Source organism: Prionailurus viverrinus, chromosome D2 (genome assembly GCF_022837055.1).
Source record: "Prionailurus viverrinus isolate Anna chromosome D2, UM_Priviv_1.0, whole genome shotgun sequence".
NCBI classification, from domain to species: domain Eukaryota; kingdom Metazoa; phylum Chordata; class Mammalia; order Carnivora; family Felidae; genus Prionailurus; species Prionailurus viverrinus.
The window spans coordinates 35,831,256-35,856,358 of NC_062571.1; the positions used below are offsets into that span (position 1 = coordinate 35,831,256).

The following is a 25,103-nucleotide window of genomic DNA, read 5'->3' on the forward strand; positions in this document are numbered from 1 at the left end:
AATATAACTTACAAAATGTGTTAATCAACCGTTTATGTTATTGGAAAGGCTTCCAGTTAACAGTAGGCTATTAGTAGTTAAGTTTTTGGGGAGTCAAAAGTTATAGGTAGATTTTTGACTATGTGGGGGTTGATGCCCCAATCCCTCATATTGTTCGAGTCAGCTATACTTTCATCAGATTTTTTGTGTCGTAGACTTACTCTTTGAGGTTGGTTTTATGTTTAGAATAGACATATATCTTGAGCTACTCATGTAATGTTATTAATTTCAATAAAGGTTAATCCGTTAAATAAGTACGTAGGTGTTATCTTTTCAGTGCCCCATAATGACTTCATAATAAATAACAAGTGAGAGTCCTAAAAAAAATTTCCTTCTCAGACCGTGACCCAATTTCTGGTTAGGAAATATAGTCACTGTGGCTTTGTTACATAACACTTGCCTGTCATTACTTCTGTGGGCCTTTTGCATCTGAAAAGTAATACTAAAGAGTCTTTTATTTTTCAAAGTTCCATTATTAAGGACCTTTTCCCCCTTTTTATCCTTTAAGGTCTTGATTTCCTTGTTAAAGATGTTCTTCACCCGAATGCAGTCTTTCCCGTTGGTCAAATAAGACAACTATCAACATTGCCTGTGTGTCCTGTTTTTAATCTCTTAAGGATGGATGTTTGTGAGGTTTTGTTTAATACGGTCTGGAATATTTTGCCCATTTGCTGAATTGTAAATGACTTTTAAATGTTCAAGTTCTGTTAAATACAAGGAGAACCTCTATGGGTAACTTTGGTATTGAAGAAGTCATTTGTCAACCATGGTAAAACTTGCAAACCCACTTTATACAGAGTGGATTCTTGAAGCTATACAGAAAATAAAAAAGCAAAAGCAAAGGCCCTCTGAAGAGAGAATCTGCCATGCAGTCAGCACTTCCCATGGGTTGGATAAGAAGACAGTCTCTGAACAGCTGGAACTCAGTGTTCAGGATGGCTCAGTTCTTAAAGTCACCAACAAAGGCCTTGCCTCCTATAAGGACCCAGACAACCCTGGGCGCTTTTCATCAGTTAAACCAGGCACTTTTCCTAAGTCAACCAAGGGGTCTAGGGGATCATGTAATGATCTCCGCAATGTGGATTGGAATAAACTTTTAAGGAGAGCAATTGAAGGACTCGAGGAGCCAAATGGCTCCTCCCTGAAGAACATCGAGAAGTATCTCAGAAGTCAAAGTGATCTCATAAGCACCACCAACAACCCAGCCTTTCAGCAGCGGCTGCGACTAGGGGCCAAACGTGCAGTGAACAATGGGAGGTTACTGAAAGATGGACCGCAGTACAGGGTTAATTATGGAAGCTTAGACTGCAAAGGGGCTCCCAAGTATCCCAGTGCTTTCCCGTCCTCGCTACCACCTGTCAGCCTTCTACCCCATGAGAAAGATCAGGTAAGTAAAGACAATATATTCTAAGTATTGCCCATCTGTCTTGTACAGTTTCAGTTAAATTCTATATGTACAAAAGTTCTGAGTGAAGTTGAATAAAATCATATCTTTTGCTTTAGAGCAGGCTTTTATATTTTAAAATGTATATATTGTTTTCTAATATAAATTGTTCTATACTGTTTTACTATGTATTAGGGGTTTCCTTATTGGGAAGAATTTAATGTGATGATTATGCAATTTGTTTTTTAAACACTAGTTGCTAATTGGTGAGTGCTTGAAGGGACCTGGATAGTAACTTTAATCCTCCTTCATCAAGGCAGGACCATATATATTTCAAAAGTCTAAGAAAGGCCATTGTATATTTTTCTCTTTAAAAAATATTAAATTATTTATAATTTATCTTTTCAGCTCTATTGAGGTATAATTGATACATTTTTCTCTTTATTATTTTCAGAGAAGACAGCTCTATAGTCTAGTTAATTATATTAATACTGATAACCTGTGCATTCCTGGAATTGTTTTAATGTGTGACCTAAATCCTGCGTATTTCAATTTGAAGTAATTTATTATTATCTGATTCTCAGTGGGTGAAAGTGAATGTTTATTTTGTGTCATGCCATATCTTTTACTGTTTAGTTTCTCTGGGTCTTATGTTATTTCTGGAGTATTTATACATATATGACAGTTTTCTCACTTATACATATAAATGACTTCTGTAATTTAAATCTTTGATCGAGTAGGATTTTTGTTTCATTTCAAAGCTACTGAAGGTGTCTCCCAAACTAAAACCTAAGTAGAGAAATAGCAAATTGTTTATAATAATTTAGGCCTTTCATTGTTGGCAGAAAGAGTAGTTGTAGGCATTGACTACATTTCTAGGAGTGATGGAAACACAAGTGTTAAGGAAAGTTGTGCACCTGATAGCTTGTTTTTCTTCTTTGGGTACTGCCAGCTCTTGAGATGGACTCTACTTCCCTCAGTGGTTTAAGCTGATAGAGACCCAGCTCTAGAAACTGGGTAGGACCCAGTGATTTGCCTTTCTAGCATTCCTTCCTTCCTTCCTTCCTTCCTTCCTTCCTTCCTTCCTTTCTTCCTTCCTTCCCTCCCTCCCTCCCTCCCTCCCTCCGTCTTTCTTTTTCTCTTTTCTTTCTTCCTTTTTCTTCTTTCTTTCTTTCTTTCTTTCTTTCTTTCTTTCTTTCTTTCTTTCTTGAATTTATTTATTTAGAGAAAGCATGAGTTGGGAAGGGGGCAAGAGGGTGAGAGAGAGAATCTTAAGCAGGCTCCATGCTCAGAGCCAAGCCCAATGCAGGGCTTGATCCCACAACTCTGGGATCATGACCTGTACTGAAATCAAGAGTGCTCACCGACTGAACCAACAAAGAGCCTAAATCATGATGATCAACAGACTGAACCACCTAGGTTTAATTTTTTTTAAGTACTCTCCATACCCAAAGTGGGGCTTGAACCTACAAACTCTAGGTTGAGGGTCGCATGCTGTACTGACTGAGCCAGCCAGGTACCCCCTAGTATTTCTTTCTTTCTTTTTTTTTTTTTTTTTTTTTGTTTTTTTTTGTTTGTTTGTTTTTTTTTTTAATTTTTTTTTCAACGTTTTTTATTTATTTTTGGGACAGAGAGAGACAGAGCATGAACGGGGGAGGGTCAGAGAGAGAGGGAGACACAGAATCGGAAACAGGCTCCAGGCTCCGAGCCATCAGCCCAGAGCCCGACGCGGGGCTTGAACTCCCGGACCGCGAGATCGTGACCTGGCTGAAGTCGGACGCTTAACCGACTGCGCCACCCAGGCGCCCCTCTTTCTTTTTTTTAACATTTGTTTATTTTAGAGAGGGAGAGAGAGAGAGAGAGAAAGCACACATGAGTGCAAACAGAGGAGAGGCAGAGAGAGAGAGAGGGGACAAAGTATCTGAAGTGGGCTCTGTGCTGACAGCATTGAGCCCCACCCAGGGCTCGATCGCATCAACTGTGAGATCATGACCTGAGCTGAAGTCGGATGTTCAACCAACAGAGCCACCCAGGCACCCCTGCATTTATTTCTTAATTTTATTTTTATTAGTTTTCCTCACATTTATTTTATCTTTCGGTGGTATTTGTGTTAACAACCCTCAATTCTTTGTGAGAAAATGTGTTCTTAAAGAAGTAAGTTACCTATAAAAAATTTTATTTTAATAATATTTGTTTCAAAAAAGTGTACTGAGTGACTCAAATCCTAATTCTTATGTCTGACAAAGCCACGTTAAGCACTTAGGTTTCTCATTAAATATTTTTTTATAAAAGCTTATATATACCATGAGGAAATTCCTTAAAGGAATGTAGATCCATTTCTTGATGGATTTGGATATCTTTGTTTTCAAAACCTGTACATTACCCTGAGGTATATTAAGATTTTATAATTACCAGGTACCTGGACTAATTCAGGCAGCTTTAGGTAATTTAATAGTATTTTTCAATAAATTTGTCATCCAGGTAGAAGTCACTACAAATTCTCCAGTCCCTTTTTTATCCTTTCTTTAACCTTGCCCATCATTTCTTGCTAACCTTATCATTTTTTTTTTTTCATGCGGCATCTCTTTAGAAGTATTTTTAGTCTAAAGGAAAATTCATGTCTGGAAGTGTCTAGGATTGAGAACAGAGTAATTTATTGCTTAGCATGCAATTGTTACTGCTCCTTCTATGATGCTGATCTTTTCATATTGTCCAATTAGCATCATCATAGAACAAGGAAAACAGAGGAAATGAGTCCTAGAATTTTTACTTTATGATTTTACTTGATCTAATTCTTAAAAAAGAACAAATAAAAATAAAAATCTTATCAAGTCAGTTTGGCCACAAGGTATTGGATTGTTTGTGTGGTATATTTGCAATAGTATTTTACCTTGGTGAAAATATAATATTGCCCTTTGAGATTACAGGTGGTAAATAGTTTAAAACCCTGTAAAATTGGTAAGTAATTGTAATAGAAATTCTTAACCTGGGTCTTTGAATGAACTTGGGAAAGATAGGTCACAAATCCCCAGAAATCTAATATAAAGTTATCAGTATCCATGCGTTTTTCTAGAGTTAGGGCCTATTGCTTTTTGTTGTTGTTTTTGTTTTAATCAGATTCTCAAAGGGATCCAAAATGTCAAACAGCCAATGTAAGTATGTTAATACTGTAGAAAATATTTGTTGTTTCTTATACTAAAACCATAATGTATTGCTGGTTTTTGATTTTTCTTACTTTAGCGTCTGTACTTGGATCTGAATGTAGACTGGTTGTACAATGGTTTCATATATATAGGACTTTCTCTAATATATTCGAAGGGCAGATTATCATTGTTCTTGATGTGCTAGAAATTTATAGATTTTGCATTGTGGGAAGACATTTATGATATAAAAGACAACTGTACAGAGATGGAGTTATCTCACAATTTAGTCAACTAATGTCTCAGAGAAGTGTTTTTGCTGTGCAGTTCCATTTAATTGTGAAAATGAAACAAAAATAGTAAAAATAATAACTAACATTTCTTAAGTGTTAAATGCTGGCAGTATTCCAAGTGCTTTTACATTTATTATCTCCTTGACTTGTCACAATAACTGTGAGGGCCATGATTATTATCCTTGTTTTGCACATGAAAAAGTGGGACTCAAAGCCTAAGTAATTTGTCATATCACTTATAGAGCTAGTGAGTGGTGAAGCCAACATTCTAAGAAGATAGCGTGATTCCAGACCTCTTTACTGCTGGGCTGTATACTGGTTAACATTGCTGGCTTTTCATTAACAGTAAAAGTATTTCTTACGTTTCCTCAACTGTTTAGAAGCTGTTTTCCCCCAACAAATAGATTTCTGGTATTTTAAATTTGATAGTTGCAGTGAGCTTATTACAGTTTTTAAAGCAGGTGCTATTTATAATATTAGCAATATGGAAAAATAGTAGGGAAAGTAGTAAATCTGTGTCTAATTAGATTTAACATCATCATCATTCCTATGCATGGCTGCTAGGAAGAATACAATGCAAGTTAAAATAGAAGGGCTTCTTCCTTTCTGAAATGTAATTGCACATCTTCTGATAGTCTAGAATTCAAATTGGATATTACCACACTGGCTCCTTAGCATAACTTCTTTGTATGTATTTAAGAAAGCTCTCTTTGGTGAGGTGATATGGAAATGAATTAACCCACTGAAGATAAAACTTTATCTTTGACTTGGTGAGGGAACTCCTAAAGGATAGTATTAGTGTTTCTCATTAAAAGTGGTAAAGCTCAATTAGGTCAGATTATGAGGACTTTGGAAAGTCAAATATTCTAAGAGAGACTTCAGTTATCACCACACACTTTGTAGCATTAAGATTCCATTTGAATATTTGAGCTTTAGCATTTTTATGAAATCAGTTCAATTTTAAACAGAGTCCTTGGTATTTTGCTATAATTTATTAAGTATCAAATATTGGTATGTTTCCAGTACAGTACAAAATATGGGAATTCTCATTTTAGGCTGCTATAGTTGGAAAGGGAGATGCTTCTAATATCAGGTAGGTCTTTTGATGTTTTTTGTTGGAGAAATGAAATCTTACAGAAGCCTTCAAACAGAATTACAAAAACAATGATACTGTCCCTAAGAAAAAAGTGAAGATGAGTTTATGGTCCAAAATGGGGCTGAGACACAAAATTGTGTTAAAAATCACTTGTGGTCTTGGCTCATTCAGTTTGTTATTATTCTGTTTGTCCCCCACTCCCTTCTAGGGAGATATTTTATTAGGGCTTTGGCAATGTTATTAGTATGAAATATTTCCATAAATATAATATTAACATACATCCTACATCACTTTTGTGTAAATGTCATAAATAAAAGAACTTTATTTTTAGATTCCTTTCTTTGGTTTTCACCACTTTGTCTTCGCCTCTCCAGTCCCATTATCCCTGCCCTAGAGAGACCCTCCTTGTCTTTTTCTGGGACTTTTCCAATTGCCTGTACTTTGTGAAGGACCATTCACTAGTCCATATTGTTCTTTGATGTGGCAGGCTTCCAGAAGTCTCTCGGCCCTAGGGGAATCGTTCATAGTCTCAGACTCTGGATCTTTTTGGCAGAAATGTGTGTATTTTTTTTATCTGCTAATTATAGAGAGTCCAAGTGTCCTCCTCTCTGTTGACCTTCTTAGTTTTCCTTTGAATTGGTGTCCTTTGTATTGCAGATGTCACATTTCTCAAAGAGTGCTTAGCTATGTGTATTCAGCTGAAAGTTGGATAAAGCCCTAAACACTGCAAAATATACTCTTTGTATAACCTGAATTTTGGAATTGGTATGGATGAAAGTCGGTTTTAGAATGACTAAAGTCAGACAGAAACCTATTACAATGTGGAAGACTAGATAGATCAAATACCTGCTGTTTCAGGGTCAGGAAAGAAAAAAATATTGTAGTTTATGTTTTTCCTATAATTAAGCTTCAGTAGTTCTTCCAAATAGCAGACTATCTAAGCACTGCTTTTGTGAGCAGATAATACCAGTTGTTGAGACATTATTGAGAGAGCACTTGGATTGTCTCAAACTAGTTAGTTGGGCCAAGGGAAAGATAAAATGAAGAGTGAATGAGTCTTTCTGTTGTACTCAGAGGCATGACAGCTTGTTCCACTTTTGAGCTTTTATCAAGATGGGACTTGTCTAGACTTCTAATGAAATAGGCTTCAGGTAAAGTAGCAACATTAGGTCAGGATTTTTGACTGTGAAAATGAGTCTTAAACATTCTTTTTAACTCTTTGGATCTTAGACAGTTTTGATACTTGCAGCTGCCTTTTCGGCAACACATCATCTTGTCCTGAATCTCACACACACACACACACACACACACACACAGATACATATACACACACATACATACACACATACATACGTATACATACACACATATGTATACACACACACACACACACACACACACACACACACATATATATAGTCTATTTTCTTATTTCCTAATGGTATTTTCCAAGCATTAGGGATGCTAAGGGTGTGGTGTTTTGACTAATTCTGGATATTTTCAGCAGCTTTCAGGGACTTACTGTTGTATTCCATATACCTGTTTGGCTTACATAACAGCTACATTTGTTATACTCACAGTGCCAAGAAAATCAATGTTTTATCACTTTGAAGTTACTTAACAGGTGATGTTTGCTAATTTATTATGATGGTATCTGGGATGGCAAAGGTTTTTATTCATTCTTTCTCTTCAAACCTTATGTAGTAAGTAGTACATTTTAATGTTTCTCAGAATGAAGGTCTATATTTTATGTATTTTCTTTGTACCTTAATGTACAAAGGGTACATGAGAAAATGCCATTGTTTTATCTTTGCAATGGCAAATTTTGATTGTAAATCCATGACTTCTTGTTTTGTTTACAAACAGTTTTCTTGGCTGGTACATTAAACCACAGTAGATTTGATGAAACTGTTCATCTCTAGTTATGCCAACATTCAAATGTGAATCTGCATCTTCTCAGGTACTTTGATCTTTCTGATCTATTAATATTTCTTAGTACATAAACATCAATTAGCTTACTAAATTAAAGTTAGCAAATGAGTCAGCCATGTAATTTGTTTGTGACATTTTGAGTTAGCAGGGCCATGAGAAAAAAATATTTTTATTTGTGTGGAGGTGCTCTTATCTCCCTGTCTTCAGGTGGTGATGTGAGTTTATACATGTAAGAAATGGAGGTATGGTGGTGCACGTTGTGAAATGCTAATCCCTATTATTGGGCTTCTGCTTGGGGCTGGACTGCTTTGCCTGAGATGTCTTCAGGAGTTGCAAACTGCATACCGTTGTTTTCCTTTTATAAATGAGCCTTTTAATTAGCAGAATATTAATGTGGAGTCTAACTTTTTTGTTTTATGAAAGGTAGTATTTTGAAAAATCTGCAAAATGAACTATATGGGCAAAAGTTCTAGAGTGAATGGTATTAGATTTAAACTGTGAATCTGGCCTTTACAAAGCTACAAAATAAATACTAATCAGTGGTGTAAGTAAAATCCGGGAAGGATTTGTGTTAATTTGACAAGTAGGTTTAGAGTTCTTTAGCCATTATTTTTTAGAAACCAGCTTTGTTCATACATCCTTTCTCTAATTTGCTTCACTTTTGATCTTTGATAAAACCAGCTGCAATTTTGTTTCATTAACAAACTTAACTGTTTAACAGATGTTTGTTTTGGCTTGATTGTGTCCTTTCTATTAGAAACAGCATAACATACATAGAAACCATGCTGAGCCTTTTCCTGTCTGTAGCTAGACAGGCGTTTCAGAAGAACAACTTAATTTTATTTACAAGTTCAATTTTTGTTCTTCTGTACTATTATTGTAGGTATACAAACATTTTAGCTCTTGTTCCCCCTGTCAGGGAGGTCTTTTGTTCTTAATCCTCCATCTGTTAGTCCGGTACCCTCCCCCTCCCCCTTTTTTTAGCTTTACAAAATCTTAGCATGCAGGGAAAAAGGTATTGCAGAAGAGGTAATTGAGATATCAATGACTCTTCTACAGTTCAAGGGAGGGAATGGGACTAGCCTGGTGAATTTAGATAATTTCTTCCATCTTCTTTGATGTCAGTAAGCTGCCATATGGACAGCAATGAGGCCTACAGGAAGGAGGTGAGCTTTGGTCTGGGCTGCCTGTGATACTCAAAGAGATGTGGGCTGGGAGCCAGAGGCAGGCAGTCCTTGAATGTTTCTGTAGTTGTTTCTGATGCGGCCAGTCCCGATTTTTGTCCGTGGTTTATTGCCATGCTTGTGACTCTCTTAGATCATACATGGGAATGATAAAATTCAAGAGAGGTAAAGTTTATATGCAGTAAGAGAAATAATAATAAGAGAAGCAAGGAATACTCAAACTAAAATAAAGTATTAAAGGACATCAAATGATGATTCCTATTTGATATTTGATCTTGTTTCCAAAACTGGTATTTTAATAATCATATAGGAGTTTCTACCTTATATCAAAACCCAACCTTAGGAGCACCTGGGTGACTGGCTTAGTCAGTTGATTTCTGCTCAGGTCATGATCTCGGGGTTGTGAGATTGAGCCCCCCCCCCACCCCCCCACCCCTCACCGCATCCCCCTTGGGCTCTGCACTGGGTGGGGGGGCCTTCTTGAGATTCTCTTTCTCTCTCTCTCTCTCTCTCCCTCCCTCCCTCCCTCCCTCCCTCCCTCTTGCTCTCCCTCTCCCCCTCTCTTCCTCCCTCTGCCCCTCCCCAGTTTATGTGCACACAAGCTTGCCAGCCTCTCTCACAACCCAACCCAGAGCCTTGAGATGTGAGTAATGCTGCAGAAAACAGGATCTGCTAGTGGAAGAATGTGGGATCTTTGAAGAACATTAGCTATTCCAGTTAGATTGCTGGCAGGTTGTGAGGAAACTAGAAAAGATAGGCAGTGGAGGGAACCAGAAAGGTATTTCCCCCTTAACTTTGTAATTTGTGAAATTGCAATATTTCAGAAAAGTTGAAAGAGTAATACAGTAAGTGCTGTGTTTCTTTTACTTGGATTTACCGATTGTTAAGCATTTTGTTACATTTGTTCTTTCTCCCTCTTTTAAGTGTGTATGTATACACAAATACGGACACTTACTCATAATTTTTGGTTGAACTGTTTGAAAATAAGTGGTAGACACTATGATACTAAGATGTTATGACATTAAGTCATAATAATTATATACTGAGGAACATTTTCCTATTACTATTTTATGTAAGAAATTTAGTAGTGAAACAAGAGTGTTATCCAATAGACAGTCCATATTTTCCCAAATGGCTTCTTTTGTTTTTAATGTTTATTTATTTTTGAGAGAGAGAGTGAGTGAGCTTGAGAGGAGGAGGTGCAGAGAGAGATGGAGACACAGAATCCAAAGCAGGCTCCAGGTTCTGAGCTGTCATCACAGAGCCTCATGTGGGGCTCAAACTCATGGACCATGAGATTGTGACCTGAGCTGAAGTTGGGCACTTAACCACTGAGCCACCCAGGTGCCTCATAACTTTTGTTTTTAATCTGGGATCCAGTTAAGGATTGTGCATTGCATTTGGTTGTTAAATCTTTTTTTTGTTTTATTTTAACTTTATTTATTTATTTTCAGAGCAATAAACTGTGCAGAGAGGGAGAAAAGAATTCTAAGCAGGCTCCACAGTGTCAGCACAGAGCCTGATGCGGGCTTGAACTCACGATCTGCGAGATCATGACCTGAGCAGAAACCAAGAGTCAGATGGCTTAACCAACTGAACTACCCAGGCACCCTTCTTTTTTTTTTTTTTTTTTTAAAGACAGTGAGAGAGTAAGCACGAGTGGGGAAGAGAAGGGGGGGTGGAGAGAGAGAGAGAGAGAGAACGAGAGAGAACGAGAGAGAGAGAGAGAGAACATGAATCCCAAGCAGGCTCCATGCTTAGCATGGAGCTTGACATGACACTTGGGCTTGATCTCATATGACTCTGAGATCATGACCTAGGCTGAAATCAAGAGTCAGCTAAGCCACCCAGGCATCCTGATTATTGTATCTTTAGTAGAGAACAGTTTTCCCTCTTTTTTTGCTTTTCACATCAGTGACTTTTTTTGTTGTTTATTTTTAAATTATTTTTAAAAATTATTTTAAAAAATATATTTTTGAGTATAGTTGACAATAATACATCAGTGACATTTTTGACAAGTCTAGGCCATTGTCTTATAGGATGTCCCACAGTTAGTGTTTATCTGATTGTGTTCTCATGATCAAAATCAAGTAAACATTTTTGGCAAGAATATTGTGGGAGTGATGTGTATTTCCTCTTGTCCTGTCAGGAGATAATATCCTTTTAGATTGTGTCATTACTGGTGGTGCTTATTTGGCCATTTGGTTAAGGTGCTTATCTGTTAGATCTATCTTTATAATGGCATGTTTTCTTTTTTGTAGTTAGTAAGTAAGTAATTTGTAGAGTGATACTTAGACCATGTGAATAACTTTTCATTTGTGTCTATTATTTCCTATTAGTGCTACAACAAATTACCACGGACTTAGTGTCTTAAAACAATGCAGATTTATTGTCTTACGGTTCTATAGGTCAGAAATCCAACATGGGTCCCATTGGGTTAAAATCAAAGTGTGGGCAGGGGAGTCTCTAGGGGAAGAATGTGTTTTATCACCTTTTCCAGCTTCTGTGTGCTGCCTAAATTCCTTGGCTCTGGCTCCCTCCCTCATCTTTAAAACCAGCAGTACTGCATCTCTCAGACCATTTTTCCGTAATCACATCTGACTCTGACCACAGCCTGGACAGCTTTTAAAGGATTCATGTGATTAGGTTGGAGCCACTTAGATAATCCTGGATAATCTCCCCATCTCAAAGTCCTTAACTTAATCACACCTATAGGGTCACTTTGCCATATAAGGTGACAGATTCACAGGTTCTTAGCATTAGGAAGTGGACACTGGTGGTGTTGGTGGGGATGCATTATTCTGCCTGTCACACAGTGGTTTCAGTATCCTCACCTAAATTAGTTTTTACAGTGGAGGTTGCAAATCTTGGAAGGTTTGGGGGCTATGATATAACACGGTCTAAGTCTGCTTAGCAAAGAATGAATCACAGTTTATGGGGGTAATGCTAGCTGAAGGCTGGGAGTCAAGAGGCCTGAGCTCTAGGTCTGACGGTACATCCTAAATCATTTCCATGAGAGCAGGAACAGGGACTTGCCTCCTGCTTCCACTTAGCGTTTCTTTACTCACAAGTTGAATTGAAGGATGGATTTGGCACTAATAGCTTGAGAGTTTTTAACAATAGGAGTTTGGATATCCAAATGTTCCCTGAGAAGTGCATTTAAAGTTGTAGAGAGAAAGGTCTGTCTTTAAATGCCCACAGAATGCATAGGACAACTTAATAAGATAGGCTCTTTTGTGACATTTTAAATACTAAGTAACAACTCAAGAATTTTATGTCTATTATTTAAATTTGAATCCTCAATTAGAAAAATCTAAATAGGCTGAAAAAGAAACTGACTTATTTTATTTATTTATTTATTTTTAAATTTTTTTAAATATTTATTTATTTTTGAGACAGGGAGAGACACCATGAACGGGGGAGGGTCAGAGAGAGAGGGAGACACAGAATCTGAAACAGGCTCCAGGCTCTGAGCTGTCAGCACAGAGCCTGATGCGGGGCTCGAACTCATGGACCGCGAGATCATGACCTGAGCTGAAGTCGGATGCTTAACTGACTGAGCCACTCAGGTGCCCCGAAACTGACTTATTTTAAAATGAATGATTATCATGCTTACAATGTTATGTCAATTATATCTCAATAAAGGTGGAAAAAAAGAAAAATATGCAGGTAGATGGATGTTGTATTTTCAGTTCTTAGTAAAAACTCAGAAAAGATAAATATCAAATCAAGATTCACAAAGGCAGTTAACCCCAAGGATTCTTTTCCTTTCATTTCATAGTGTTTTAGTAGAATCTTCTGCAGTAGCTGTACTTAGTTGGAATGTTTTGGAAATACTGACTGTTCCAACTGTTAAAGAATAACAGTTTAGTTATCAGCCTATAAATGTGCTTTCTAGAGCTGAAAAAAAAGATGATCTTCTCATCTAATGAGCTCTGACCCTCTGTAAACCTTCCAACTTATCTCATTTTCCACCAGCTATTGAAATATAACAAGATGCCAACAATTACATCCTCACAAAGCATTTATACCAACTTATAAAATTACCTCTTTATTGGAAAATTGTGTAATATCTTGATTTCAATTTAGCATGGCATGTTGGTTAGCAATAAATCTTACTGGGATATGAACACAATCCTGCAGGCAGTTCGCAGAGCATTGATCAGGTGCAAATTGTGTGTATTTTTCTAGCTTCTGAAAATTTCAGAGCAAAATGAAATAAATAGGTATCACTGAGACCAGTGCTTTTTAGGTCCTATTTTAATCTGACATAGAAGAACATCGCCATGTATCTTGCAAGAAATGCCTTGACTCTCCTGAAATTCATTATTTGTGTTTTTGACTCTTGCATTTCCCCATTTTGTCTGTGATATACAACAGAAACAAAAGAATATGGTTAAAACATGTACCTTGTAAAGCGTGCATAATAAACAGTTCATACTAGATTTGAAGGCTCTATATAGAGTACATAAGAAGATGTTAATATTAAACTCATACTGCTTACTATGGACCAAGCAAAGTTCTAAATATTTATTATATACAAAATACTATTCTATGGACTCTGAGAAATAAGTACTGTTATTAACGGAATTTTACAGATGAAGAAACAGACCAGAGAAATCAGTGATGAGGGTGGGAGCTAGACATTAGAAGTTCTTGAAAAGCTGGGTAATGTCAGTGTGCAGCAGAAGTTTGGGAATCACTGCCCAAGGCTAACTTTCTTTTATAGATGTGCAATAGAGTCTACTCAGGTGGTTAAGGAAATAGTCTAGATGTGTTAATTGGACAAGGCCCTTGTTCCTCCTGAAAGGGATCTTAGAGATGATTCTAAAGAAGGAGGCTCTGGAGCCAGAATGCTTAATTCAAATCCTGACTTTTTCCGGGGCGCCTGGGTGGCGCAGTCGGTTAAGCGTCCGACTTCAGCCAGGTCACGATCTCGCGGTCCGTGAGTTCGAGCCCCGCGTCGGGCTCTGGGCTGATGGCTCAGAGCCTGGAGCCTGTTTCCGATTCTGTGTCTCCCTCTCTCTCTGCCCCTCCCCCGTTCATGCTCTGTCTCTCTCTGTCCCAAAAATAAATAAACGTTGAAAAAAAAATCCTGACTTTTTCCATTGCCCAAGTCGAGTCTGTCTCAGTTTCCTCAGCTGACAAATGGAGATAATAATAGCCCAGACTGAGTAGGGATAGTTTGCTCCAACTGCCTAGCCCTCAGATAGCGAGGTAGTGAGCTTTTCCTGGGCCGTGCTAGAAAGGGCACCTGAGCAGGGTCCAGGGTGTGGAAGGGGCAGTGGCCCTTCTGCTCTTGAGGGAAAAGTGTAAATTGATGTCCTTATCATCTTCTAAAGAAGATCTCCTTTCCTACTGGACACTTGCTCTAGTCACACAGGCCATGAGTGGCTAAAATCCACATTTCTGTGTTGTTGTTTCCCTACTTCTTGTTATTTAAAAATCAGAAAAAGCATATGTTTTTAGAGGAATACATGCTCATTATACAAAGGAATACATGCTCATTGTACGGAGCGAAACAAGACTTGTTTGAACCCAGTGGTGCCAGTACGGAGGATAAAATGGAGGTAGACTTGAATGAACCACCCAACTGGTCAGCCAACTTTGATGTCCCCATGGAGACGACCCACGGTGCTCCTTTAGATTCTGTAGGGTCTGACGTCTGGAGCACAGAGGAGCCAATGCCAACTAAGGAGACGGGCTGGGCTTCTTTCTCGGAGTTCACGTCTTCCCTGAGTACTAAAGATTCTCTAAGGAGTAATTCTCCAGTGGAGATGGAAACCAGCATCAAGGGATGATGCACCATGACTGCAAATTTATTCCAAAGGTAATTACTGATAAAAACTGTTTTTTCTTCCATTCTTTTTTTCCCTACATGTATATATTTGTTGTATTTAAATAAAAAGAGGAATATATTAACTATATATATTTATATGTTCCTTTCTACATTTAAAATCTGTTGTGGGCCTTTCCCCATATTCCTTATTCTTTGCAGTGTGACTTTTTTTTTTTAAGTTTATTTATTTATTTTGAGAGAAGAGAGTGCGAACGGGGGACGGAGAAAGAGAGAATCCCAAGCAGGTCCCCCACAGCACAGAGCCCCATAGTAACAGTGGAACCCAGAGCCTGCTGAATCTCACAAAGTATACCTGAGCTGAAATCAAGAGTTGGTTGCTTAACTGACTGAGCCAAGCAAGTGCCTCACAGTGTGACTTTAAATGGCTGGTAGTGTTTCCTATGTCTTTGTGTTTTAACATTTTTTAAAATGTTTTTTATTTTATTTTTGACAGAGAGAGAGATACAGAGCGCGAGCGGGGAGGGGCAGAGAGAGAGAGAGAGGGGGAGACACAGGATCCGAAGCAGGCTCCAGGCTCTGAGCTGTCAACACAGAGCCTGACGAGGGGCTCGAACTCATGAACTCTGAGATTATGACCTGGGCCAAAGTCAGCGCTGAACTGACTGAGCCACCCAGGTGCCCCTGTGTTTCAACATTTAGGACGTTCCTAACTGTTTTGCTATTACAGATAATACTGCTACTAAAAATTTGCATATACATAGGTAATTATTTCCCATAGGATAGATTATTAAAGGACATATACTGGGGCATAAACATGAATTCTTTTTCTAAGGCTTTCGGAACGTATTGTCAAAAAGTAAGCCGAGCATGAGAGGCCTTAGGCTTCTACTTGCTTCCTAGCCCTTTTTATCTTGCTAATGTGGTAGAGGGAAGAGTGGATTCCTGTTAGTTTCCTTTGCAGTTCTTTGATTATGAATAACTTGAACATGTTTTATGTTTAATGGTCATTGTTCAATAACTGTAGTGTGACTCTCTCCTCATCCTTCATCCTGTACCCCAGAGGCAACTGTCTTCAACACTTTTCCCCCCCATCTTCAACTCTTTATGCCACATTTAGTCATTTCTTCTGGAAGTTAGAGTTCTGTGTTTTTTTTTTTTCAATGTTTATTTATTTTTGGGACAGAGAGAGACAGAGCATGAACGGGGGAGGGGCAGAGAGAGAGGGAGACACAGAATCGGAAACAGGCTCCAGGCTCCGAGCCATCAGCCCAGAGCCTGATGCGGGGCTCGAACTCACGGACCGCGAGATCGTGACCTGGCTGAAGTCGGACGCTTAACCGACTGCGCCACCCAGGCGCCCCTAGAGTTCTGTGTTTTTAAATAACATTCTTATAATGCTGTTTCTTGAATTTCAACGTTAGCCATTTTCTATTGACCTCTTGCCGAGGAAAAATAAGGATAAAGTTCTCTTGTATGCATATTCCCTTCCCATTGCCTTTCATCTCAGTGTTAAGCCTTCATTTTTGCCTAGGTCATTATTTGTATTCCGTGTTTATATTTTTATGAGATTTTTATGAGTATGCAAATAGTATTCTATTGGAGCCGTGGAATATACTATATACTATTATCAATTTTTGTGATTTTTATTGGTTATTTTTAGAATACTCTTCCCCATCCTGAATTCAGAGAAGTCTTTTACTAATATTTCCTTCTAGTTTTTTGTTGTTTTTAGTGGTGTCATACTTAAGTCATTAAAATCATCTATAATTTTTATTTTGGTAAATGGTGTAAGGATCTGCTTTTTGTTTGCTTGCTTTAATAGCAAATTGATTGTTTCAGTAGAATCTATTACAATTCTTACTTTCCCCACTAATTTATGATGCCTTTAGGAAATTATATAGCAACTTTATATCAATCAGAAATCTAGATCTCTCTGAAACAGTTTCACTTTTTGCCTTTGAAAATTTTAATTAAATTAACTTTCCAACTTTTATTTCACTTAACCTCATTTAACCTGTGGTGCTGTCTGTCTCCAGTTTTACTTTGGAATGTAGGGGAGGAGGTGGGGGGAGCAAAATGCAATTGGCCTCCTTGGTGCAGTATTCCCATTTCCAAGGATTGCTGGAATACATAGATTCCTTGAAATCACTTGCCCCTTAAATTGTGCAGGACTCCAGAGGGTCTTAGCTGTGTCAGCCAGCCTGTGTTTCACTAACTTCCTGTCATCATTTTGTGAAACTGAGTGTTCCAATTTATTTTAGCTGATTAGCTGTTGGCTTTAATGATGTAAATGCGCTTGTCAGAGATCCTTGCTGTATTAAATCTGACACAGTTGGAAGAGAGTGGGTTTCTTTTTGGGCACGCCTTGAGCTGTTGCTTATCAGACTCTGGCCCCTACCCTGCTGCCTGACTTTTCCAGCCACCTCATCCTTATTTACCATTGTTCAAAGGTTTACACTGGGCTGTAAATTTCCTAAACTTACCTTTTTTTTTTTTTTTAAACTGGTTTCTAATTTCATTCCATTGTGGTCAGAGAACGTAGTTTGTGTGGTTTCAACCCTTTTTCATTTATTGAGGCTTGCTTTATGGCTTAACCTATGTTGTATCCTGAAAAATGTTCCATGTGCACTTAAGAAGGTGTACTCTGCTGTTGCTGGTTGGAGACATCTATAGATGTCTATTAGATCTAGTTGATTTGTAGTGCTGTTCAAGACTTCGTTATCTTTGTTGATCTTATGGTTGATTATTCTGTTAAAGTATAATATTCAAGAGTCAATAATTGTTAGATTGTCTGTGTTTTCAATACTGTCATTTTTTCTTAACCTATTTTGAGGCCTGTTGTCAGGTGCATATATATTTGTTATTGCTATATTTTTGATTTATTGACCCTTTCATCATTATACAATGTCCTTTTTTTCTTCTAGTAAGGACTTTTATCTTGTCCTTTTTCTGTTATTAATGTAGCCAATTCACTTTTCTTTGGTTACTGTTTGCATGGTATGACTTTTTCCATGATGTTAATGAATACTAGTGATAGTGAATATGTTTTGGGGGTAATACTTCAATATGTCCCCTAAAACTTGATGCTGGTTTATGTACTTATTATTTTAATGAGGTTTTATCAGGTGTGGATTTTAAATTTTATTAAATGTCTTTTCAGGATTTGTGGAGATGATTTTTCTCCTTTAATCTTTTTTTAAAATTATTATTTTTTTTTTATGTTTATTTATTATTGAGAGACAGAGAGACACAGAGTGTGAGTAGGGGAGAGGCAGAGAGGGGGGAGACACAGAATCTGAAGCAGGCTTCAGGCTCTGAGCTGTCAGCACAGGGCCCGGCACAGGGCTTGAACCCAGAAACTGCAAGATCATGACCTGAGTTGAAGTCAGATGCTTAACCAACTGAGCCACCCAGGCCCCCCTTCTCTTTTAATCTTTAATATCATTAATTATACTAACCAGTTTCTTAATATTTAACATCCCACATGTTCACAGTATATTCTTAGTTTAATGAGTGACAAGTGCTTTGAATAGTACATTTTCCTGGCATATTTTAAAATTTCAGTCTTGGGACGCCCGGGTGGCTCAGTCGGTTGAGTGTCCAACTTTGGCTCAGGTCACGATCTCACAGTTTGTAAGTTTGAGCCCCACATCGTGCTCTGTGCTGACAGCTTCGGATTCTGTGTCTCCCTCTCTCTCTGCCCTTCCCCTGCTTACACTCTTTCTCTCTCTCAAAAATAAATAAACATTAAAAACATTTTTTAAATTTCAGTCTTAGTAAATGTACCCCCAACATTTTATAAACATGTCTGTTTAGTAAAGAAATGTTCTTATTAGTAAGCTTATTCCCTATTGCCAATCCTTTTGTTATGCTTATATTAGGGGACCAGATTGTGTGTGTGTGTGTGTGTGTGTGTGTGTGTGTGTGTGTGTGTGAGAGTGAGAGAGAGGGGCAGAGAAGGACGGGGAGAGAGCCCTGCATGTTCTTCCCCTAAAACAGCTTTCCAAAGATAGCCACAATTAGTGATTTGTATGTATTCTTCCAAGCCTCCTTTTGTGAATTAAAAAAAATTTTTTTAATTGCTTTGGAGATAGTTCTCTTAAAAAATTTTTTTTAGTGGTCATTTATTTTTGAGAGAGAGAGAGAGAGAGGGAGAGACAGAGGGAGAGACAGAGCATGAGTGGGGGAGGGGGCAGAGAGCAACAGAGGCAGAATTCAAAGTAGGCTCCAGACTCTGAGGTGTCAGCACAGAGCCTGATGCTGGGCTCGAACTCATGAACTGCAAGATCATGACCTGAGCCAAAGCCAGACACTTAACCTACTGAGCCACCCCGGTGCACCCCCACTTTTTAAAAATTTTTTCCGAAGCCCTTTTAAAGCAGTTGTAAATAAATATTTTGTGTGTGTGTATAACAAAAAATAGATCCATACTTTGGTGTTTTTTTGTTATTTTGAATTTTTTTTTTAAGATGCATAAGAAATGTATGAGGGGCACCTGGCTGGCAATAGAGCATGTGACTCTTGATCTTGGGGTTGTGAGTTGGGTGTAGAGATTACTTATAAATAAAATCTTAAAAAGGTTTTGTTGTTTTTTTTTAATTAACATAGTATGAGTGCATTCTTCTTGGGAAAGTTCTAATGCTAGAAAGAAAACAATGGCCCATACAAACTCCCTGAATTTCAGTCATCTTATCTGTAACATAGGAATAAAAAAATATTCTTCATGGGACCATCAATTAGGATTTGATGAGATAATGTGTTTAAGCACGTAGCACAGTGTTCAATAGAAGAGACGAGTTAGTTATTTTGAACACGTATCAGCTCTGGAGTTTCTAATGAAACGCATTTTGACATGTAACTGTATGACCTGACAGTGATCTTTTGACTTTTGTCTTTGTTCAAGATCCTCTAAAAAAGAGAAGGTCTTAAATATTTTCCTTCATAGCTTTGTGTGCTATAAATATAAGTTTAGTTTAATAGCAGAGGTCTTTTTTTTCTTCTTTATTAATTATTTACATTATTTTCCCCCTCATTCCCCTCCAGCCATTACTCAATTCATTGTTTTTGAAGTAAAATGTGCCTCCTTCACAATTTTTGCCAGTTTTATATATTGTCTGTATTAATGATTTTCTTAGTGTTTTCTTTTAGATTACCCCACTAAGAGAGCTATAACAAACCAAATGCCATGAGTAACTTTGGTTTCTGGACCAGATATTGGGGGATAATTAGATAATTTGAATTTGAATCAGATATTAGAGGAAATTAAAGCATTAATGGGGCTCCTGGCTGGCTCAGTCAGTAGGGCATGTGACTCTTGATCTCGAGTTTGTAAGTTTGAGCCCCACATTAGGTGTAGAGATTACTTAAAAATAAAATCCTAAAAAAAAAAAAAGACATTAATGTTAATGTGCTTCATGTGCTAATGGCATTTGGTTCTCTATGATCACATCCTTGTAAGTTAGGATGCGCTTTCTGAAATATTAATGGTGAAATGTTATGCTGCTGCAACTTGCTTTTAAATGGTTCAACAACAATTATAACAAAAATGTGTGTGTGTAAAAATACGTGTGTATAAGTATAGATACAGGTGTAGATAAAAATATGAGGCAGAAATGTTAAGTGGTGACTCTTGGTGAAGGGAATATAAGCGTTGAGTGTACTACTTTAGTTTTTCTGTAGGCTTGAAATTTTTTAAAAATGTAAACTTGGAAAAAGAAATGTAATTAGAATACTAATTAAAAATTAAATCACCTCACTTTCTTTAATAGATCTGCTGAAAAAGGAAATTTTATTATTACCATAAGTGGAAAACAAGCATCCGTTGTCATAAATAGAAGGTAACCGTAAAAGTTACTTTCAAAGTTTTATTAAAATGTGGCTGGATCTTTTTATCTGCCAGGACTCTGAGCCTGAGGCTTGCTCTCTCAAAGGAACACTGGCAAACATTACAGAGGTGTTAAAGACATATTAGCACCAAACTGAAACTTTCTCCTTGACTTAATGAGAGAATATGAAAGAAAATTAAAAAGGGAATAGCTTTATGATTTTGTGTGATTCAGATCACCTCAAAGCGTCACCATACTTGGGAAACACTGACTCCATTGATGTAAGTGTTAGAAAGAAAATAAACTTCTCTACTGAATTCTGCTTATAATGCTCTTCTATGTTGAATTGCCATCTTTATTATTTGGTAGTTTTGATCACTACAGATGCATGTAGAGCTGAATGGTATCCTGGCCTAAGGCAGATGTCAGATTTCGCAGTCTAAATTGTCGCTGGTTTTTTGCTCTGATGTTGCTCTTGTGGTTGAGGTTTTGCTGAGGTTTTGGGTTTTTTTTTTTCTTTCTTTTCTTTCCTGCTATATTGTTCCTGCTGTTATTTGGAAGCCACTAGGTTGCTTTGCCTCTTGAACAATGAAAGGATCCAGATCGAGTCTGCCTCACATTTTGTTATCCCAGTACAAGACTCAATTGAATAAAACATATTACCCATCTGGCCTGGAAATCTCAGTGGCACTCAAAATAACTTACTAACAAGTTGTTGGATCATGATATCTTGATTTTCTGAAAGTTCAGCTTCTTTTTAGCTGTTGCTAAGAGAGAAATTTCATTGACATGAGGGACACGAGGACATGTCTGCACGCTGCCAGTTGTTTTATAGGCATTTGGCTCTGCCGCCTTGCAGATGGTTAGACTCTGGGTGGTGGGTAAATGAAATGTGTGCTGATTATCTTATTGAATTAAGGTAACCTTTTGTCGTTCATTGAATTCTGTAGACCAGTTGGTCAGTGAGCAGCTGCTCTGTGTGGCTTGGTTTGAGTTTTGAAGCACACAAAGACTATCTTAAAGGGTGGTCAGTCTAATCCAGGTATTCAACAAAGCAATAGTGAAAGCCTTCTTCTCTTTTGACACTGTTTTCTGTTCTGATGGAAATGATTGAACAAAAACGTTTTTGCTTTTTGCTCAATTAACTAAGTGATTAAAGCAATGGTTTTTTGAGTGTTTGGCTGAATGCTTCAGAATTTTTTTGACCTAATGTTTTAAGTGGAAGAAAATATCTTATCCCAACATTTGATGTTAGAAGTGTTCTAATTTAATGGCAGAGTCTACATTTGAAGATGCATGATAGACTAGTGGAATTGTTTTTTAAGATTATCTTCACAAATATTCTGGAAATTAAAGCATGCTTCAGTGGTGCCGTTTCTTGGCAAATTCTAGCTGTGAAAATCTACCATGTTTAAAATTTTTTTCTAAATGTTTATTTATTTTTGACAGAGAGAGAGAGACAGAGCATGAGCGGGGGAGGGGCAGAGAGAGAGGGAGACACAGAATCCAAAGCAGGCTCCAGGCTCTGAGCTGTCAGCACAGAGCCCCACGCGGGGCTCGAACTCACAGACTGTGAGATCATGACCTGAGGCAAAGTTGGACGCTCAACCGACTGAGCCACACAGGCGCCCCTAAAATCTACCATATTTTTATATGGATTCTATCTCAATGTCTGCAAACTGTTTCAGGTGGCTGCTGCTTCTTCTTCTTTTTTTTTTTTTTTTATTTTGAGTAAACTCTACCCTCTACCTCCGTTGGGGAGCTTGAGCTCACAACCCCAAGATCAAGAGTCACCTGCTCTACCAGTTGATCTAGCTGGGCGCCCCAGGAGTGCGAGTGGGGGCAGAGGGGAAGAGAGAGAGAGAGAGAGAGAGAGAGAGAAAGAATCTTAAGCAGACTGTACACTTAGCCCATGACCCTGGGGTCATGATCCAAACTGAAATCAAGAGTTGGATACTCAACCAGTTGAGCCACCCAGGTGCCCCAAATATTTTCCATTCTAAAAGTAATTCTTTAAAAAGGCTTTTCCAGAACTCTTTGAACTTCCCATCTAAATGAAGTCCATTTAGTAATTCCAATGAAATGCTCTATACTTTTTCTTATTAGCCCTTCTTATAGTCTATATATTTATTGGTCTGGTTACTTTTTAACTTCAGTTGTCCCCTCCAGTTGGGAAAGCTTCACAAACACAGAGACCTTACTTCTTTGCTCACCTCTTGTTGAATGAGTGAATGTGAATCATGTTTTCTGATCCTGTGTTAAAGGTAACCTAAAGACATTTTATTTTATTTTATTTTATTTTATTTTATTTTATTTTATTTTATTGGTTTTGTTTTGTTTTTTAAATGTTTTATTTATTTTTGAGAGAGAGAGAGAGAGAGAGAGAGAGAGAGCAGGAGTGGGGGAGGGACAGAGAGAGAGGGGAACAGAAGATCTGAAGCAGGCTTTGTGCTGACAGTAGGGAGCCTGATGCTGGGCTCCAACTCACAAACCTTGAGATCATGACCTAAGCTGAAGTCGGACGCTTAACCAACTGAGCCACCCAGGCACCCCAACATATAGACATTTTAAATGTGAGATTGAAATGGAAAGTCCTAAGGGCAGGTTAGTTAATTGGAATTTCAGACTTTGGTTTGCATTTTACACTTGAAAGCTGCTCACTTGGGCTACTCTGTATCTTGATCTAGGATGAGGGAAGTCAAGAATCTATTTAATGATGACCAGTGAGTCTCCCAATCAGATACCTGCTAATTTCAAATAGATCCATTTTATCTCTTCATTTTCATTTTACTTGTTTGAACTTTAAATTGTCTATTGAAAGAGATTATTTTAGTTGCTTCTTTTCTCCTGTGAAACACTTTTATGAGCTAATGAAGCAAATTAAACAATATGAACGTTTGTAGTATAAAAGACATTAGGATTTATAACTATTTGAGACTTGAATTTGGTTGAAAGAAGAGATTGTATTATACCTAACCCTGTGGGATATACAGTGATTATTAGGAAGGTCTAAAATAAATCAGATACTTCAGGTGTGTAAGAAAGCCAACTGCCTGATACTGTAACAATCTTACTAGGATAATCTGTAGATATCTGCAGATGGAAAAAAAAATAGAGTCAAATAGAAACAAAAGTCTTTTTTTTTTTTTAAGTTTATTTATTTTGAGATGGAGATAGCATGGGTGGGGGAGGGGCAGAGAGAGGGAGAATCCGAAGGAGGCTTCACGCTGTCAGCGCAGAGCCCAAACCCATGAAACGTTAGATCATGACCTGAGCCGATACCAGGAGTCAGAGGCTTAACTGACTGAGCCACCCAGGCGCCCCCAAAAGTCATTTTTAATGTCTGACATTCTAAAAACTGGTTTTGAACTTAGGGGTGAAGATCAGCCTTTGAGTCATTGGAAAGCAAATGGAAACAAGAGTTCATCTCAAACACCCTTCTCTTTAATTCTTCAGGCTTTGTCCATGTATCCTCTGCTGCCAGAGCCTGCTTGTTTCTTCTGTAAGCTCATCCTTCTCATGTTCCTGAGGATTCTTCCACAGCCCTTCCTCTCTCCTTTGTACTGTCCTATGTCATGATCCATGTAGCAGAGTGTTTGCTAAGTAACCACATACTCCAGAACTTGTGCTGCACATTCAACTGGAAGTTAGATGTGCCTCCTGTACTGGCAGTGTCGGTGCATGGATGTGCGCGTCAGGCCGAGACTAGAACCAGCAGCACTAGAAGAAAACTACCACTAGTATTAATTAGCAGAGATACACCCCTCATGTGGCCACATGTTACACGGCCATAACATTCTAGCAGCCTTTTTGCTTCTTCTGCTGCTTTTTTTCTTTTAACAGAGGTGTAATTGACATACAACATTATATTAGTTTCAGGAGTACAACATAATGATGCGATACTTGTGTATATTGTGAAATGGTCACCCCAGCAAGTCTGGTTAACATTTGTTACCGTATGTAGTTACGGAATTTTTTTTTCCTTTTGTGAGAACTTGTTCACTTCTTCTTTGACAGCCTCCTCACCTCTAGTAATTTCTCCTCTGAACTATTGTAGCGTTACTGTTTGTCTGTCTCATTGGTACTACCTATAACTCCTCAGTTCTGTGGGCCTTGACATTATGGGCAATAGAGATGGAGACTATGTCGTTTTTAAAATTTAAATTAAATTTTTTTTAAGTTTTATTTTAATTACCTGGTGCTCATCGTGACAAGTGGCACTCCTTAATCCCTATCACTTATTTCACCACCCCCTCCTCTGGTAACCAGCAATTTGTTTTCTGTAGTTAAGAGTCTGTTTCTTGGTTTCTTCATCTCTCTCTTTTTTCCTCCTTTGCTCATTTGTTTTGTTTCTGAAATTCCACATGAGTGAAATTATGTGGTATGTGTCCTGCTCTGACTTATTTCACT

General features: G+C 37.9%; 1 protein-coding gene and 1 long non-coding RNA gene across 7 annotated transcripts in view; one reads left to right on the forward strand and one right to left on the reverse strand.

Moving 5' to 3' along the window:
* KAT6B (lysine acetyltransferase 6B) overlaps positions 1 to 25,103 on the forward strand; it is a 195,807-nt gene that overhangs the window by 19,136 nt on the left and 151,568 nt on the right. For all 6 annotated transcript variants that reach the window (XM_047825753.1, XM_047825752.1, XM_047825751.1 and 3 more), the window contains exon 3: positions 548 to 1,426. In XM_047825753.1, coding sequence (XP_047681709.1) covers positions 806 to 1,426 — 621 coding nt within the window. In that variant the 5' untranslated portion in view covers positions 548 to 805. The remainder of the gene's footprint in view (positions 1 to 547; positions 1,427 to 25,103) is intronic.
* The window catches only part of LOC125148071 (uncharacterized), a 28,297-nt gene continuing 16,065 nt past the window's right edge, over positions 12,872 to 25,103 (reverse strand). The window contains exon 3 of the long non-coding RNA XR_007145407.1: positions 12,872 to 13,432. This is a non-coding gene — a long non-coding RNA (uncharacterized LOC125148071). The remainder of the gene's footprint in view (positions 13,433 to 25,103) is intronic.